The following is a 19,505-nucleotide window of genomic DNA, read 5'->3' on the forward strand; positions in this document are numbered from 1 at the left end:
AGGTTGGACCCATGAGGGTGGAAGGCACGGCTGGAGAGTGCTTGAGGTAGCTATGGGGGATGGGGAGCAGCAGGTGGAGTTGGCAGGGCAGGCGGCCAGGAGCACTTGGATTGGTCCACTAGAGATGCTTCGTTCAATTGGATTCACACACCCCATGTCTAGTTTAATCCACCAAGGACTGCGTCTCCGAGTGCCTAAAGCAGGGAAGGGTTCTGCATCCTCTCCCCTCCAACCTGTCACCCCTTCCTGTGGAAGCTACTTGTTCTGCACGGCATGTGGGAGGTGGACGGGCAGTGTTAACTGAGACGCATCGGCCAAGGAATGACCCAGTGGCTCATACATGTTGGAGGCAGTAAAGTAAACGCATTACTAGTAAATGTCAATTTCACCTGACACGTCGAAAGCGATGAAGAAGAATATCCACTGAGAACAATTGGCATGCGCAGCCTCCCCCACACCACCAGCACCATGGCCCTGCAGGGTGCCCTCTGCAGCCCCACTGTCATGGCCCCACTCATTCACCGGCCGAGCATGCGTGGGCCATCCCCAGGCAGGAGCTGTTTAGTGGTGGGATGGCCTCCCCCTCACCCCACCCCCTAGGGTGTCTTTACTCTGCCACTCCTCATAGAATATCAGGGTTGGAAGGGACCTTAGGAGGTCATCTAGTCCAACCCCCTGCTTAAAGCAGGACCAATCCCCAGACAGATTTTTACCCCAGTTCCTAAATGGCCCCCTCAAGGATTGAACTGACAACCCTGGGTTTAGCAGGCCAATGCTCAAACCACTGAGCTATCCCTCCCTCCCTGCTGGGATTCAGTGTCACCAGCCCACAGCAGCAGCCCTGCTCTCCTGGCTCGCTCACTGCTTGCTCACTCACCAGCCGGAGCACAGGGGTCATCGCCGGGCAGAAGCCAATCAGCAGTGGGGTGGCCTCCCCCTCGGTCGGGAGCTCATCCCCCTACTCACAGCCCTGGCCAGGGGTCTCAGCTTTGCTGTGCCAGGCCCACAGCCCTCGTTCCCCCCACCTCCTGACGTGTGGATGTCTTGGGCCCCGCTGTCAGCATTGCCCTAACTCCAACCTGAATTTCCTACAACTGTGAAAATTAAAATAGAATAATAGAATATTAGGGTTGGAAGAGACCTCAGGAGGTCATCTAGTCCAATCCCCTGCTCAAAGCAGGACCAACCCCAACTAAATCATCCCAGCCAGGGCTTTGTCAAGCCTGACCTTAAAAACCTCTAAGGAAGGAGAGTCCACCACCTCCCTAGGTAACTCATTCCAGTGCTTCACCACCCTCCTAGTGAAAAAGTTTTTCCTAATAAAAAACTAGATTGGATAAACCTAGACCTCCCCCACTGCAACTTGAGACCATTGCTCCTTGTTCTGTCATCTGCCACCACTGAGAACAACCGAGCTCCATCCTCTTTGGAACCCCCTTTCAGGTAGTTGAAGGCTGCTATCGAATCCCCCCTCACTCTTCTGTTTTGCAGACTGAATAAGCCAAGTTCCCTCAGCCTCTCCTCGTAAGTCATGTGCCCCAGCCCCCTAATAATTTTCGTTGTCCTCCGCTGGACTGTCTCTAATTTGTCCACATCCCTTCTGTAGTGGTGGGACCCAAACTGGATGCAGTACTCCAGGTGTGACCTCACCAGTGCCGAATAGAGGGGAATAATCACTTCCCTCGATCTGCTGGCAATGTTCCTACTAATGCAGCCGAATACGTCGTTAGCCTTCTTGGCAACAAGGGCACACTGCTGACTCATATCCAGCTTCTCATCCACTGTAATCCCCGGGTCCTTTTCTGCAGAACTGTCGCTTAGCCAGTCAGGCTCCAGCCTGTAGCAGTGCATGGGATTCTTCCTTCCTAAGTGCAGGACTCTGCACTTGTCCTTGTTGAACCTCATCAGATTTCTTTTGGTCCAATCCTCCAATTTGTCTAGGTCACTCTGGACCCTATCCCTACACTCCAGTGTATCTACCTCTCCCCCCAGCTCAGTGTCATCCGCGAACTTGCTGAGGGTGCAATCCATCCCATCATCCAGATCATTAATGAAGATGTTGAACAAAACCAGCCCCAGGACCAGCCCCTGGGGCACTCTGCTTGCTACCGGCTGCCAACTAGACATCGAGCCATTGATCACTACCCATTGAGCCCGACGATCTAGCCAACTTTCTATCCACCTTATAGTCCATTCATACAATCCACACTTCTTTAACTTGCTGGCAAGAATACTGTGGGAGACCGTATCAAAAGCTGTGCCTACGTCAAGGTATATCACGTCCACCACTTTGCACATATTCACAGAGCCAGTTATCTCATAATAGAAGGCAATCAGGTTGGTCAGGCATGACTTGCCCTTGGTGAATCCATGTTGACTGTTCCTGATCACCTTCCTCTCCTCCAAGTGCTTCAAAATGGATTCCTTGAGGACCTGCTCCATGATTTTTCCAGGGACTGAGGTGAAGCTGACCAGTTTGTAGTTCCTCGGATTCTCCTTCTTCCCTTTTTTAAAGACGGACACTATATTTGCCTTTTTCCAATTGTCCGGGACCTCCCCTGATCACCACGCGTTTTCAAAGATAATGGCCAATGGCTCTGCAATCACATCAGCCAACTCCCTCAGCACCCTCGGATGCATTAGATCTGGACCCATGGACTTGTGCATGTCCAGCTTTTCTAAATAGTCCTTAACCTGTTCTTTCACCACTGAGGGCTGCTCACCTCCTCCCCATACTGTGCTGCCCAGTGCAGCAGTCTGGGAGCTGACCCAGAGCGAGGCAAAAAAAAGCATTGAGTACTTCAGCTTTTTCCACATCATCTGTCACTAGGTTGCATCCCCCATTCATTAAGGGTCCCACACTTTCCCTGACCTTCTTCTTGATGCTAACATACTTGTAGAAACCCTTCTTGTTACCCTTCACATCCCTTGCTAGCTGGAACTCCAATTGTGCTTGGCCTTCCTGCATGCTCGAGCAATATTATTATACTCCTCCCTAGTCATCTATCCAAGTTTCCACTTCTTGTAAGCTTCCTTTTTGTGTTTAAGCTCACCGAAGATTTCTCTGTTAAGCCAAGCTGGTTTCCTGTCATATTTACTATTCTTTCTGCACATCGGGATGGTTTGTTCCTGCGCCCTCAATAAGGACTCTTTAAAATACAGCCAGCTCTCCTTGGCTCCTTTCCCCCTCATATTAGCCTCCCAGGGGATCCTGCCCATCAGTTCCCTGCAGGAGTCAAAGTCTGCTTTTCTGAAGTCTAGGGTCCGTATTCTGCTGCTCTCCTTTCTTCCTTTTGTCAGGATCCTGAACTCGACCATAGTTACAAATAGAAAAAAAAAACGCACAGAAATAAAAATCAATATTAATCGTCCCAATTACAAACAAACAGCCCATCCAATTCTGCCAAGCCGAGTCCTGTCTGAGCTTCGGAGGCGGACAGCTCCCTCCCCAGGGCAGTAGCACTGAGCTGAGAACTCTGTACAGCAGTGTTGCTGGATGCGGGACAAGTGGGCAAGGTGATTTATCTCTGATTAATCCCAGAGAATGACTGGTGCTAAAGGAGGGTTTGGGAAGTGCCCAGGCAACCCCCCATGAGCTGAACTCGTTCCGTTGTGCAGCACAGTCGCCCCCACCTACATGGGTCGCTAACCACCGGAGAGAAGAAGGAAAGACACATAAAATGGGCAGCACTGGAGCTGTAGGAGATGCCATCTTCCCCCTCCCAATCTCCCCTCTCTGCTGTCCCCGCCTTTCTGCAGGGATGACTGATCTGGAATAACAGAGGAGACTCGAGCGGCAGAGCTCCCAATCCTAGCAGGCTGCTGGAGCTGGCTCGCTGTAAACTGAACTGTCATGCCATCGCAGGCACTTGAGCTTGGTATCTGGAGTGCCACTCAAGTGCCACCTCGGTTGGGCTGTCACCCAGCTATACTGAGCACCTGGGTTATGATGTGGAAGAGAGACAGAAGTGAAGGGGAAGGCAGCAGCACAGGAAGGGGTGTGACACAAGTACTGGAGCAGGTACACGTCCTTGTAACACTAAACAGTTGTTGGCTTCCAAGCACTTCACGAGCACTGCAGAGAGGCCACTCTATATACAGTGCAGGAGGACGAAGTCTGGCTGAGGGGGATTCACATGGTGAGACAGGCAGCCTGCAAGAAGCTCCTCTCCATTAGCTCCCTACTGAAAATCTAGGACATCACTACAAGCCCCAGGCAGGGAAGCAGGGGCTGAAAATTGGGGATGGTCTACACTGGTGGGGGGGGGGGGATCAATCTAAGATACGCAACTTCAGCTACAAGAATAGTGTAGCTGAAATCGACGTATCTTAGCTCGATTTACCTCGGGTCCTCACGGCGCGGGATCGACAGCCGCGGCTCCCCTGTCGACTCCGCTTCTGCCTCTCACTCTGGTGGAGTTCCGGAGTCGATGGGGAGCGCGTTCGGGGATCGATTGATCACATCTAGACGAGACGCGATAAATCGATCCCTGATAGATTGATTACTACCCGCCGATCCGGCGGATAGTGAAGACCTACTCTTGGTGTGATTAGAGCTGGCCAGGAAACTGTTTTCTTGTCCCTCAAATATTCTTGAGAGTTTAACATTTTTTCCCTGTCTTGAATCAGGACCAAACTTCAAAGTCTTAAAAATGTTCACACGCTGAAACACCAGAAAAAAAAGATTTGTTTGGGTCGATCGAAACGTCTCATTTTGAGAATTTCAAAACGTTTGTTTTGATTTCAATCTTTTCTAACTCTTTTTTAGTCTAATTAGCTGACGTTTCTAAACAAAAAGTTTTGAATACGAAAACTGGAATTTTTCATTTAGAAAGTGTCAACATGGCGCATTTTGACAATTTTGAAATGTTTTTTTATTTTTTCAACATTTTTTCGAGTTGGGCGATTCATTGAAACCGACCAGGATTCAAAGCTTTTCAGTTTTGACAAATCAACATTTTTCACCAAAAGCATTAGGCTCCTCAGCGATGTATTTCTTCTCAGCAATATATTTCTCCTCTCACAGGAGCCTTTCACCTTACTTAAAGCATGGCCTGACAAGTGCTTCGTCAACAAATTCCCAACCAGCTCCAGTTGCGTTTGGCTGGGTGCGCAGTGGCCTGTTGCTGGTTCTCAGTCCGGTTTGTAGTTGGTTCAGTGTCCACCTCTCAAAATGCACCACCACCAATTTAAACAACAGGCCCCCTTCTTGGCAGTCTCAGCGGGGAAGCCAAGGAATGGCCCTTAGAGCCTGAACTGCAGCTCCCTCCAGGTTAGGTTTGAGGCACATTGACAGGGAGCAGGGTGGGGTTAGCTTGCACCTGGGCCGCCTCAGCAGAGCCCGTTCTGCGCACACAGAGGGCATCAGTCTCTAGAGCTCTCAACCCGGCACCTGGGAGAGGGTTACAATTCACTGGAAAAATGGTAGGGGGACAAAGTGCAGGGCTGTGTGAGGTTCTGCGGAGGCTGCTCATGGCCAGCCGCCATCTGGGATCCACTCAATGTGAGGGGCCAACGGTGAGCAGCTTTGTGTGGAAGGACTCTTCTAAGATTGCCTGGTGGTGGGGAGAGACATTGTCTGTGGGGGGGCAGCCCTCTGGAGCAGAGACTGCCTGTGGGAGACACCGCCTCCACCTGGGGAGCCTCACCTGTGGGCAGCATTGTTAGTGCCCCGTGCCTGGGAGGAGAGAGGGGCTCATCTATGCCAACAGCCTTTTAGTGGCATTTGCTGAGGGGTCGCTGCCTACAGGAGGAACAGTTGACGCTCGTGGCCTACTGGGGACATTGCCTAGGGCCATGTTAAAATACCATGAGGTCAGGCTGGGAGGTGCTGAGGGCCAGGGGAGTCCTGTGTTCTCAATCTGTGACCACGGATGCAATCCCTGCACTGAGGGGGCATGCAGGAAGTGCCCCATCAGTGCATCCCAGTCATGCCATGACCCAGTTCTCCTGCCACACCGGCCTGCAGAGCAGCACAGCCTGTTCAGTACTCCTGTCCCTTGGCCTGCACCTCGCTGAGGCACCCCTCCCCAGTGGACGCTATGGCTCCACACTGGCTCCTATTGAGGCAAGTGGCGAAATACCACAATCTGACCATTAGCATTTGTATAGCACTTTCCATCTTCAAGGCCCTGCTGAACATTAACCGGCGAATTCTCACAACTCCCCAGTGAGTTGGATACAGCATTGCTGTCCCCATTTTACTGAAGGGCCAACTGAGGCCAGGTGATTTGCCCAAAGTTAGATAGCATGAGAGCTGGGATCAGAACCCAGGAATCCCTGCCTCAAAGCCCTGCCCCTCAGAAACGAAGCTTCACACTCAAAGGCTGGGACTTGTTCCACTCTGGAATAGCTGCCGCTAGCCAGTGTGGGGTGTTTCCCAGTTCCCACAAGTAAGGGATCCACGCTACTGGGAGAGCACCGGTAAATGTGGGGGAGAGCCTGGGCTTAGTGTGCGGTTTGGGCTTGCCAGGCGACATTTCTTCTCCCAGCCTACCGTTCTGATGACACTATTAACTGGAGGGCAAGGGAAGGTTCAGACTGGTTCTCAAGCCAGGCCTGTTTACATAGTGTGCTGCGGCTTCTCACCAAAGGCCTTATTGATTTTGAATGGGATGTAATCCCAGTGCTCTCTCATTTCGCCCAGTGGGAGGGCGCCCATGGAATATTTATAAAGAGCAGGGCTTCTCTCCACGGGCAACTCTTCGGTTCCATAAATCAATGCACTCACATTGCACTGTGTCAAGTATCGGGGTAGCCGTGTTAGTCGGTATCTCCAAAAACAACAAGGAGTCTGGAGGCACCTTAAAGATGCATCTGAAGAAGTGAGGTTTTTACCCACGAAAGCTTATGCCCAAATAAATCTGTTAGTCTTTAAGGTGCCACCAGACTCCTTGTTGTTATTGCACTGTGGGCTCTGATCCCCCACCTCTCTTCCCCACAATCTGCGCTCGCTGCACTTAGCCACGGAGTCCTCCATGTGCCAAAATACGTGTTCATTTCTCAGCCGGCTGGGCACTTTAACTGGAAGCTTTAACTCAGAGGAACTTGGGATTATGCTCCGACAGAACCATTACTGAGGTTACCCAGCCCCCAAAGCCCCCCTCTTGAGAGCAACACAGGAGCACTGAGCAGGAGCAGCAGAGACCCTGTATCATAGTATCATAGGACTGGAAGAGACCTCGAGAGGTCATCTAGTCCAGTACCTGCACTCAAGGCAGGACTAAGTATTATCTAGACCAGGGGTCGGCAACCTTTCAGAAGTGCTGTGCCGAGTCTTCATTTATTCACTTTAATTTAAGATTTCGCGTGCCAGTAATACATGTTAACGTTTTTTAGAAGGTCTCTCTCTATAAGTCTATATTATATAACTAAACTATTGCTGTATGTAAAGTAAACAAGGTTTTCAAAATGTTTAAGAAGCTTCCTTTAAAATTAAATTAAAATGCTGATCTTACGCCGCCAGCCTGCTCAGCCCGCTTCCAGCCTGGGATTCTGTTCACCTAGGCCTGCAGCGGGCTGAGCGGGGCGACTCGAGGTCAGGGCAGAGGGCTGGGGTGTGTGTGGAGGCGCAGGGCAGAAGGCTGGGTGTTGGGGGGAGGTCAGGGCAGAGGGCTGGGGCTGTGTGGGGGTGCAGGGCAGAAGGCTGGGTGTTGGGGGTGACTCGAGGTCAGGGCAGAGGGCTGGGGTGTGTGTGGAGGTGCAGGGCAGAGGGCTGGGTGTGGGAGGGTGCAGGGCAGAGGGCTGGGGGTGTGTGGAGGTACAGGGCAGAAGGCTGGGTGTGGGGGGGGTGGAGGTGCAGGGCAGAGGGCTGCGGGTGTGTGGAGGTGCAGGGCAGAGGGCTGGGTGTTGGGGGGAGGTGCAGGGCAGAGGGCTGGGGGGTGTGTGGAGGTGCAGGGCAGAAGGCTGGGTGTTGGGGGGAGGTCAGGGCAGAGGGCTGGGGTGTGTGGGGGGTGCAGGGCAGAAGGCTGGGTGTTGGGGGCGACTCAAGGTCAGGGCAGAGGGCTGGAGGGTGTGGGGGGGTGCAGGGCAGAGGGCTGGGGGGGGTGTGGAGGTGGAGGGCAGAGGGCTGGGTGTTGGGGGGAGGTCAGGGCAGAAGGCTGAGTGTGTGTGGGGGGTGCAGGGCAGAGGGCTGGAGGGTGTGTGGGGGGTGCAGGGCAGAGGGCTGGGGTGCTCGGCTCGTGGGAGTGCTCCCAGCCCCCTGCCCTGAGCGGCTCGTGGCAGTGGGCTGGAAGGGATATGCCCTGTTCCACCCCCTTCCCCAAGGCCCGTCCCTACCTCTCTCTGCCTCCTCTACAGAGCAGCGAGCACGCTGCCGCTCGGCTCGGCTCTGCTCCCCCTCGCAAGGGCTGTCGCCGGCAGGGAGAGGGAGGGGGAGGGGCCGGAATGCACCACGTTGTGGGAAGAAAGGGGGGGGGGGAGCGTGGCTGCCGCAGGACCAAGCTTCTGCCTCCTGCCCCCGCAGGGGAGAGCGGTGGGCGGGGGTCTGAGTGGGGCGGGGGGCCGGGACCCCACCACCACCGCTCTCCCCTGCAGGGGCAGGAGGCAGAAGCTTGGTCCTGCGGCAGCCAAGCTTCCCCCTCCCCCGTTTCTTCCCACAACGTGGCGCTTTCCAGCCCCTCCGCCCCTCCTCCTCCTCCTCTCACCGGGCAGGCAGCGTGCCACTCAGAATTGGCTCCCGTGCCGTGTTTGGCACGCGTGCCGTAGGTTGCCGACCCCTGATCTAGACCATCCCTGACAGGTGTTTGTCTAACCTGCTCTTAAAAATCTCCAATGATGGAGATTCCACAACCTCCCTAGGCAATTTATTCCAGTGCTTAACCACCCTGACAGGAAGTTTCTCCTAATGTCCAACCTACACCACCCTTGCTACAATTTAAGGCCATTGCTTCTTGTCCTATCCTTAGAGGTTAAAGAGAACAGATTTTCTCCCTTCTCTTTGTAACAACCTTCTGTGTACTTGAAAACTATTATCATGTCCCCCTCAGCCTTCTCTTCTCCAGGCTAAACAAACCCCTTGTTTTCAATCTTCCCTCATAGGTCATCTTTTCTAGACCTTTAATCATTTTTATTGCTCTCCTCTGGATTTCCTCCAGTTTGTCCACATCTTTCCTGAAATGTGGCATCCAGAACTGGACACAATACTCCAGTTGAGGCCTAATCAGTGCAGAATTACTTATTGTGTCTTGCTTACAATACTCCTGCTAATACCTCCCCGAATGATGTTTGCTTTTTTTGCAACAGTTTTGCACTGTTGACTCATATTTAGCTTGTGATCCAGTAGGACCCCCAGATCTCCTTTTGCAGTACTCCTTCCTAGGAAGTCATTTCCCATTTTGTATGTATGCAACTGATTGTCCCTTCCTAAAAAGTGGAGTACTTTGCATTTGTCCTTATTGAATTTCATCCTATTTACTTCAGACCATTTCTCCAGTTTGTGCAGAACATTTTGAATTTTAATCCTATCCTCCAAAACACTTGCAACCCCTCCTAGCTTGGTATTGTCCACAAACTTTATAAGTGTACTCTCTATGCCATTATCTAAATCATTGATGACGATATTGAACAGAACCAGACCCAGAACCGATCCCTGCGGGACCCCACTCATTATGCCCTTCCAGCATGACTGTGAACTACTGATAACTGCTCTCTAGGAACGGTTTTCCAACTAATTATGCACCCACCTTATAGTAGCTCCATCTAGGTTGTATTTCCCTAGTTTGTTTATGAGACGGTCATGCGAGACAGTATCAAAAACCTTACTAAAGTCAAGATATACCACATCTACCACTTCCCCCCATGCACAAGGCTTGTTACCCTGTCAAAGTTTTCAGGTTGGTTTGACACGATTTGTTCTTGACAAATCCCTGCTGACTGTTACTTATCACCTGATTATCTTCTAGGTGTCTGCAGATTGATCGCTTAGTTATTTGCTCCATTATCTTTCCGGGTACTGAAGTTAAGCTGACTGGGCAACGGTAAATGTGAGGAGAGCGTGGGCTGAGTGTGCGGTTTGTGCTTGCCAGGCGACATTTCCCCTCAGCTGCTCTCAGTGAGCCCACTAGCCATTGCCGTGGGCAGCAGGCGTTTGCGTCCCTGAGCTCTTCTGTTTCTTCTGGAGTCGGTTCTGCAGAGCTGGCTCCTGAGGAGGTTGCGGGATGCTCTGGACTCTTCCCATTTGTGTTATCAGGCTCTGGAGCCAGTTATCAGAGTGGCAGGGCAGGTTGCAAAGGCTCATCAGGCAAGTACCACGCCAAGATCACTTTCCACTTGAGGTAGTACAGTCCAGTGGGTGGGGCACAAAGCTGTCAGTCAGGAGACCTGGAGGCTCCGGATTGGCTCTCAGTCCAGTTCCCAGTGGACAGGTGCGTCTGTTACAGAAACCAGCACCACGGTTGCCATTGATTTGGTGCTCTTGTTGGCAGCCTCAGCAAAAAGACCAAGGGTCTTGGAGACTGCACTGTCCTCTCCCCGGAGTCTTGATCTGGAAGCTGTAGACTATGCACAGAGCTGAACGTCAGGACACCTGGCTTCTAGTTCTTGCTCTGTTGTGCACTCGGAGTTGTCCCAGCCCCTCTCTGTGAAGTGGGGATAGTAACTCAGAGCCACGCAGTGCTGTAAGCAGTATATGTGGGCAGGCATACACAATCAATGATCAATCAGCCTAGCCGCCTGGAGGAGCCGGGGGGTACTACAACATGCCGGACGTTCCCACTGCAGCTTATGGCCATCCCCTGCCCGCTGCCCGGAGAGCAACAGGGCCCCGTTTCGTGGGCGACGACTCCGCTGTCCGCCCTGCGCTATCAGGAGCGCTCCTTTGCCTGCCTCGTGGAGGGATTCTCACACAGCACATCGGTGTCCAATTTCCCTGCCACGGAAGGCGGCCTGTGGCTCAGCAGGTGGCTCGGAGCTGTTTACAGGACACCTGTCAGCTAGCTTGGCTCCTTGTCCTTTCTGCCTCCTAATTATAAAATTGTGGATCCTGTTGGCGACAGGGGTTTTTTTGCGCACAAAATGTCAAATTGCCGAAATTAAAAATGTAAATGATGGTGTCTAATTAACCAGTTGACAGCAGAGCACAGCTGCGAGTGACAGTGACTGATTGCCTTCTGCAAACTTTGTCCTCCAAGACCTGCTGTACCCGGGGGAGGAAGGACATCGAAAATAGCAACTTCCTTAAAGAGACACAGCCCGGTGTGCAAAGCCCTGTGCAGCAGCAGCAGCAGCACTAGCCCTGCAGCTCCAGATCCCAGCGGTGAAATCCCGGCCCCATGGACGTCGGTGGGAGTTTTGCCATTGGGGCTGGGATTTCACCCCATGAGCAGGTTGGGTGCATAGGGAGCTCACTGCTACGCTGGGCCAGCACGTGTGTTTATAAGACCGATCTGGGGGGAAATAAGGAGAGACGCTGGTGGATTTTTGGTGGGGAGGGGTGCCTGGTGCAGCGGGGTTGTGGGGGGGACATGCTGGGAAGGTTGGAGTGTGTATGTAAGTGTGGACGTGGTTGTGGATGCATGTGAGGGTGTGAATGGAGTTGGCATAGGTTGTGTGTACTGTGGGTTGTCTGTGTTGAGGTATTGGGGTGAGAGGAGATGCATGCAGCGGTGCATGTGGGGGTACAGGCCGTGGGGGGCATCTGGGGGCATGCATATTTGCAGTTGGCAATGTGGGTGTGGTATAGGGTTGCCAACAGTCCCGTTTTACAAGGGACGTCCCTTATTGAAATAGAAAATTGCCTGTCCCGTACTAAATCAGTATCCAGCACCTTTTATCCTGGCATGTGGGGCGGCTCGTATGCAGTTGCTTGGGCTGCCTGCTCATAATGAGAGCACCAGATCCCCGGCTCCTAGCAATAGGGCTCTCCTGATTCCCTTGGCCAGCAGTCTGGTTCCGTAGTCCCCATGCTGCACTTAGCACTGGCCTGATCCCACGTCGTGCGTGACAGTGGTTTTGAGTCAGCAGAACTGGGCCAGAGCTGAGCTCCAGAGCTGAACTCGGGCGCTGTTTGGAGCCTGGGTTTTGGGTTGGACCCAGCTCTGCTCTTCTGCTTTGCACAGCTCTCCTTGAACCGGCACTGCCACTGCTCACCCGCCTGATGGGCGGCAGCTTTGGCCAGTGCAGTTCGACTCCTCGTGCCGAGCGCCTTACAGTGAGGGCAGGACACAGCGTTCCCCAAAGAAGAAAGCTGCAGCCCGGCAACGGTTGGCAGCGTCCGTTCTCAGGACGAGCCCTCTACATGTTGTGCTGTCACCAAACAGGACTGCATGTTCCAGCTCACTAGGGGGAAGCAGGTGATCCCCAGAACCATTAATCATTGTCTAAGGCCCCAGCTGATGTCCTCCTACCATCTCCAAAGTCCCGAGGCTGATGAGAGCACTGTGGGTGCTGCCAGAAATAACAACCCCTGATGCGTGGGTGCCAGTCGAGCGTGCCCAGATCGGTGCCTCTGAAGATCTCCCCTTGGAACACAACATCATGGGGGGATAGAGGGTGCTGCTTATGCGCTTGTGGCTATGGGGGAAGATTTACCTGGGATTCTTAGGGGAGGTGATGCCACCTTGGGGAGAGTGGTTCAGTGGTGAAAGCACAGGACTGGGCACCAGGAGGTCTGGGTTCTTTTCCAAGCTCTGCCTTTGACTCCCTAGGGGCACTTAGGTAAATTCCTTTTCCTCTCGGTGCCTCCGATTGCCCGTCTCTAGCATGAGGCGAATGATGGTGATCCCCTCCAAGGGCTGTTGTGTTTTCACACCCAGGAAGTGCCCCAGCTCCCATGGTGCAAATACGCACATAACTTTTCCATACCACCTGCCTGTTGTTAGCTGGCCGCCCTGGCCAGCCCAGACCCACGCCTGTTCCCCAAGCAAACCCGTCGCTCTCTCCATTCCCCCCTCAGGTACTACTCGGACATCGGCAAAATGCCGGCGATCAGCGACCAGGACATGAACGCCTACCTGGCGGAGCAGTCTCGCATGCACATGAACGAGTTTAACACCATGAGCGCGCTCTCCGAGATCTATTCCTACGTGGGCAAGTACAGCGAGGAGGTGAGCGAGAGGGGAAGTGGGGCGTGCCTGAGAGCACGGGCCGACCAAGCCAGAAATCCCATCGGCCACCGGTGCCCGTCCGGTTTATTTTCAACAGAGGGCTTCTGCGGGTAAGGGTCGGAGAGCAGCAACTGGGGCTGCGCAGGCTTCCCACCCGCCCCGCTGTCCTGCCTTGTTATTTCACTCTCAGCCTGGCCTCGCTGTGGAGTGACACCAGGGATGAATTGGGCCCTTCAGGTCTACTTCCCAGTGTTTGCTTCCTGTTCTATATCCCATAGAGCTCCCGGAGCCCCGTCTCGTCTCTGCATCGCATGCAACTGAATGTCCATCGGCACCACGCCGGAGTCCCTGGGTGCAGAGACGAAAGGAAGCTGCTTTCAGCTCAGATAAACTCAGGCTGCCCAACTGAGCACGGTGCAAAGCGGGGCTGAGGGGAGTTTGGGCCGGGAAGGGGGGTTAGTTACAGCCGTCTGTGTCTCATGAGCTATACCAGGCAAGCAGGAAATTCTGCAATCTAATTAAAAAGAGCTGACTTAACCGCTGGTGCGGATGGCCAACATCTGCCAGCACTAAGGCAAGGGATTAGCAGGGGAAACAAATTCTCTGAAGCCGCTAGAGAAACAGAAGCCATTCCCCGGTCAGATCCAGCAAGAGACGAGCAGGGGAGAGGGCTCTCACTTCTCTCAGTGTTTGTGAGCAGAGCCCTGCGCAGATACCAATTAATTTCCACATATACCCGCATCCGCGGATATAAATCTGTATCCGCGCAGGGCTCTGTCTGTGAGCGGACCTGGTGTTTGACAGGGGCTGACTGCATTGGCTAGAGCCAGCAGGCCCTCTGCAAACTACTCCCCCCACTCCATGCCTCACAACTCTGCCATTGGAATGCAGTGCCCCCAGACTGCTTCACTCTGCCACTTCTAGCCAAACCTGCAGCCCACATCCCCTGCTCTTTGCTCGTTAGGTTTCCTAACAGCTCTGCCGGCGCAGCTCTCTCTTCCCCTGACGCCCTTTCAGTGCTAAGCCCTCAAACAGCTCGGCCGATGCACCGTACTCAGCAGCATTCCCTGCAAAATCAGTCCGAGGGACATCTCTGCAGCGTCCCTTGTGACTTCAGTCCAGAGTCCCCAATGCATCTCCGTCCTGACCTTCAGTAATAGCTGCTGTGCCAGCATCTGGCACCACCTCGCTCTGACAGTGCTTCTTAGCCCTAGCGTGCAGCCAGGGCCGGCTCTGGCTTTTTTGCCACCCCAAGCCAAAAACGCCCGGCCGGCCGGGGCAGCAAAGGAGGGGGGAGGGGAGGAGGAAAACAAACCTGCCCCCGGCCGGAGCGGTGAAGGGGGGGGGGAGAGAACAAACCAGCCGGCCGGAGCAGCAAATGGGGGGGGAACAAACCGGCCGGCTGGAGCGGCGAAGTGGGGGTGGGCGGGAAACAAACCTGCCCCTGGCCGGAGCGGCGAAGCGGGGGTAGAGAACAAACCGGCCGGCTGGAGCGGCGAAGGGGGAGGAGGCGGGAAACAAACCTGCCCCTGGCCGGAGCAGCAAGCGGGGGGGTGGGGAACAAACTGGCCGGCCGGCCGGAGCGGCGAAGGAAAGAAAAAACAAAAACAAAAAAAAATACCTGCGGGGCGGCGGGAGTGTGGGTGCAGGGGGACTTCCGGCCCTGCAGACCCCGGGCAGCGGAGCGCGCACCCCGGCTAGCGGGGGGGGGGGGGGGGGAGAGAGAGAAGGGGGGCGGCCAGGGCTTCCTTAAGCGGGGTGCTTGCCACGCGGCCCCTCCCACTGCGCCGCCTGCCGGGAGGGCTCCGCGTCGCTCCGGTCGGCAGGCAGGGAAGGACGCGGGCTGCCCTGCCGGGCTTGCTGCAGGGCACTCCCCTCCTCCGCCCCCTACAGGGCGGTGGGAGCAGCAAACCAAAAAGAAAAAACCTGCAGGGGCGGCCAAAGCGGTGAAGCGCAAAACAAAACAAAACAAAAAAGGATTAGATGGAATGCCGCCCCTTGGAATCTGCCACCCCAAGCACGAGCTTGCTCGGCTGGTGCCTGGAGCCGGCCCTGCCTTCAGCTCCCCTGCTGTTACAGTCAAGGGCTCTCACCCGGCTCTGCCCATGCATCTCCAAGTCCTGCCGGCTTCTCTTGAGCAGAGAGAGGCCAGGCGTGCTTTGTGGGGCAGTGCTGTCATGATGTGTGCCACTGAGGACTGGGACTCTAAATGGCTAACAGCATTTTCACTTGGGATCTACAGCCCAACCCTTCAGCCCTTACTCAATGGAGTAAGTACTGGAACTACTCATTGGCGAACGGCTGCAGGATCAAGCCCCGAATTGGTTTCAGAACCTGAGTATCCAGATGCAAAGGGCTAGTGAGATAACCCTTTGCAGCAACACCAGGACAAGGACAGTGTTTAGTACTCGAAAAGCACCCGTGTCAAAAATCCAGCATTCTGCTGTTAAAGGCCCTGTAGTCTCCTACAGTCCCTGGGCTGCCTTCCCTTGACTAGGTGTCTCTTGCTGCATAGGGTGAGTGCAACATGACTAAGATTCTCCCCTGTGCAGAGGGGCCAGCCCACAGTTTATGTACTGGGGGAGGGATAGCTCAGTGGTTTGAGCATTGGCTTGTTACACCCAGGGTTGTGCGTTCAATCCCTTAAGGGGACCAATTAGAGATCTGGGGCAAAATCAGTACTTGGTCCTGCTAGTGAAGGCAGGGGGCTGGACTTGATGACCTATCAGGGTCCCTTCCAGTTCTATGAGATAGGTGTATATCTCCATGGCTGGGAGGGTGAATCAGACACTCCCCTCCAATCAGTGCAAAGTAAAACAAGTGTATTTAACAAAAGGACCCAGCATAAGGAAGGGTTACAAGCAACCAAAAGTAAAAATATGCTTCTAAGACTAAAACCTGATTTTACAAATTAGCCTCCCTTCTTCCCAGAAGGGTTTCTCACCTCGTGTCTTTTCCTGCCTGTCTGGCCAGGATCCTTCACACATCTCAAAATGCCCGGTTCCTTTGTCATCAGGTGGAGGATAACTTAGGGGTGGGCTCTCACTCTCTTTACAGACCAGGAAACCTTAGAAATGTGTTCTCAGATAAAGTTCCTTTTCTCCTGCTGATTGTAGAGGCCATGTGGGCTGCTGAAGACTTCATGCTGGTTCCTCACCACTGGTGTTAGTTCAGTGGCTCTGCCCGCCCCTCACTAGGCTGATGGCTTTGGTTACCTTCTCTGTAAATGGACCTTCACTGTCACTTGCCTGACGAGCAGGCTGCTCAGCCAAGCAAATCCCCATCCCTTTGTCTAGGGCAGACTGGGCTTATACCTGGTTTGCCAAACACATTTTAAGAACATAATTCTAGGCCGTAGTACACACACACACCCCGCAGTGATTGGCGGCACCAGCGTGTCGCCAGTTCGTATCTGATTCCTCACGTGACACCTTTTTGATACAGATTGCGACAACAGCCTGAGATGTAGCGAGTATGTCAGGCTGCCGACACAGAGCAATGGACCACCAACGGGCCTCTGCGTCACAGCATGTAGCAGGAGAGGCGATGCCCAGAGCATTGCACATGGCCTGCCTTTGAATGAGGCGCTAAGCCAAGGCCCCATCTGTCTGACAGGCAGACATACAGAGCCTGGGACAGCTGGGGAAGAGATTAGAGGGAAACCCCATTGTCTCAGCCAACAGGCCCTCTCAAGGGAGCAGCTTCTAAAGCCCAGACAGTGAAAGCGCCCTGTTAAATGCAGAAGGGGTGCTGCTTCGGCCTGCACAATCACTGTCCTGTCAGAATCGCCCTCCCTGCTTGGTAAAATGCCTTGTGGGGCCATGAGCTAAGCCAGGGCCGCCCGGGGGGCGGTGGGCAAGTGGGGCAATTTGCCCCAGGCCCTGCGAGCCCTGGCCCGGCGGCGGTCCGGGTCTTTGGCGGCATTTCGGCGGCGGGTCCTTCAGTGCTGCCAAAGACATGGAGCAACTGAAGGGTCCCCCGCCGCCGAAATGCCGCCAAAGACCCGGACCGCCACCGGGTGAGTACAAGCGCCTCAGCTCCCCCGCTTTGCCCCAGGCCTCCTGAATCCTCTGGGCGGCCCTGGGCTAAACTGACCCATTTCCCACATCCCATTTACAGACAGCCTGGCCCACCACTCCCCCCATCCCATTTACAGACCGCCTGGCCCACCCACCCACTCCCCCCATCCCATTTACAGACCGCCTGGCCCACCCAATCCCCCCATCCCATTTACAGACCGCCTGGCCCACCCACTCCCCCCATCCCATTTACAGACCGCCTGGCCCACCCAATCCCCCCATCCCATTTACAGACCGCCTGGCCCACCCACTCCCCCCATCCCATTTACAGACCGCCTGGCCCACCCACTCCCCCCATCCCATTTACAGACCGCCTGGCCCACCCACTCCCCTCATCCCATTTACAGACAGCCTGGCCCACCCACTCCCTGCATCCCATTTACAGACCGCCTGGCCCACCCAATCCCCCCATCCCATTTACAGACCGCCTGGCCCACCCACTCCCCTCATCCCATTTACAGACCGCCTGGCCCACCCAATCCCCCCATCCCATTTACAGACCGCCTGGCCCACCCACTCCCCCCATCCCATTTACAGACCGCCTGGCCCACCCACTCCCCCCATCCCATTTACAGACCGCCTGGCCCACCCACTCCCCTCGTCCCATTTACAGACAGCCTGGCCCACCACTCCCCCCGTCCCATTTACAGACCGCCTGGCCCACCCACTCCCCCCATCCCATTTACAGACCGCCTGGCCCACCCAATCCCCCCATCCCATTTACAGACCGCCTGGCCCACCCACTCCCCTCATCCCATTTACAGACCGCCTGGCCCACCCAATCCCCCCATCCCATTTACAGACCGCCTGGCCCACCCACTCCCCCCATCCCATTTACAGACCGCCTGGCCCACCCACTCCCCCCATCCCATTTACAGACCGCCTGGCCCACCCACTCCCCTCATCCCATTTACAGACAGCCTGGCCCACCCACTCCCTGCATCCCATTTACAGACCGCCTGGCCCACCCAATCCCCCCATCCCATTTACAGACCGCCTGGCCCACCCACTCCCCTCATCCCATTTACAGACCGCCTGGCCCACCCAATCCCCCCATCCCATTTACAGACCGCCTGGCCCACCCACTCCCCCCATCCCATTTACAGACCGCCTGGCCCACCCACTCCCCCCATCCCATTTACAGACCGCCTGGCCCACCCACTCCCCCCATCCCATTTACAGACCGCCTGGCCCACCCACTCCCCTCGTCCCATTTACAGACAGCCTGGCCCACCACTCCCCCCGTCCCATTTACAGACCGCCTGGCCCACCCACTCCCCCCGTCCCATTTACAGACCGCCTGGCCCACCCACTCCCCCCGTCCCATTTACAGACCGCCTGGCCCACCCACTCCCCCCATCCCATTTACAGACCGCCTGGCCCACCCACTCCCCCCATCCCATTTACAGACCGCCTGGCCCACCCACTCCCCTCATCCCATTTACAGACAGCCTGGCCCACCCACTCCCCGCATCCCATTTACAGAGCGCCTGGCCCACCCACTCCCCTCATCCCATTTACAGACAGCCTAGCCCACCCACTCCCCTCATCCCATTTACAGACCGCCTGGCCCACCCACTCCCCTCATCCCATTTACAGACCGCCTGGCCCACCCACTCCCCTCATCCCATTTACAGACAGCCTGGCCCACCCACTCCCCCCGTCCCATTTACAGACCGCCTGGCCCTCGTTTCTGAGACAGGACGTGGGCCTGCTCGTAATGAATGATGCCATCTCTCCTCTCTCTCCTTTGCAGATTCTCGGAGCCCTCGATCAAGACGACCAGGCCGGGAAACAGAAACTCGCCTACAAACTTGACCAAGTCATAACCCTCATGAGCATAGATAGCTGAGAACTGGCCTGCCGGGGGAGCCCTGGGAGGGAAAAACCAAGCCGTGCCTCAGTCAGGATCACCATCTTTACCAAGTGCAAGTGTAAGCAGAGTCACCTGATCAGCGCTCTCTCTCTTCCTCTCTCGCCTCTCTCCAAACCTATAGACCAGGCCCCAGGATTCCCTGGAAGTGGTGGTGGAGGAATCTCAGCTTTGGGGGACATCGAGACATTCAGTTGGAGCTCTCTTGTTCACAGCTTCCCCTTCCTCCCTCGTCCTAGAAAGACCATATCAGCTGTATCCAGATGGGAAACTGGACGGTGGCCCTCTGCCATGCTGCTTTAATTGCCCTCCTGGGCCCATAGCCCCGGAGCGGCCGTGGAAACAAACTCAGTATTATTAGAGTCTTGCCGAGGGGAAGCTACTCCCCTTGCTTGGCCTGCCTCCAGGGATCCCAACGGGGGCAGGAGTGAAACTGGATCCTTCTCCAGCAGAGCCGTTACTGCGCCTTTGGTCAACCTCAATCCCACAGGCGGGAATTCAAGGCAGTTC

General features: G+C 55.0%; 1 protein-coding gene across 8 annotated transcripts in view; it reads left to right on the forward strand.

Annotated features, from left to right (window-relative positions):
* Positions 1-18,974, forward strand: part of PLXNA4 (plexin A4) — a 612,559-nt gene extending 593,585 nt beyond the window's left edge. For all 8 annotated transcript variants that reach the window (XM_065423502.1, XM_065423501.1, XM_065423503.1 and 5 more), the window contains 2 exons: positions 12,893-13,043; positions 18,879-18,974. In XM_065423502.1, the coding sequence (XP_065279574.1) occupies positions 12,893-13,043; positions 18,879-18,974 (247 nt within the window). The remainder of the gene's footprint in view (positions 1-12,892; positions 13,044-18,878) is intronic.
* Positions 18,975-19,505: the final 531 nt, after the last annotated feature.

This window comes from Emys orbicularis, chromosome 1, assembly GCF_028017835.1.
Source record: "Emys orbicularis isolate rEmyOrb1 chromosome 1, rEmyOrb1.hap1, whole genome shotgun sequence".
Classification (NCBI taxonomy): Eukaryota; Metazoa; Chordata; order Testudines; family Emydidae; genus Emys; species Emys orbicularis.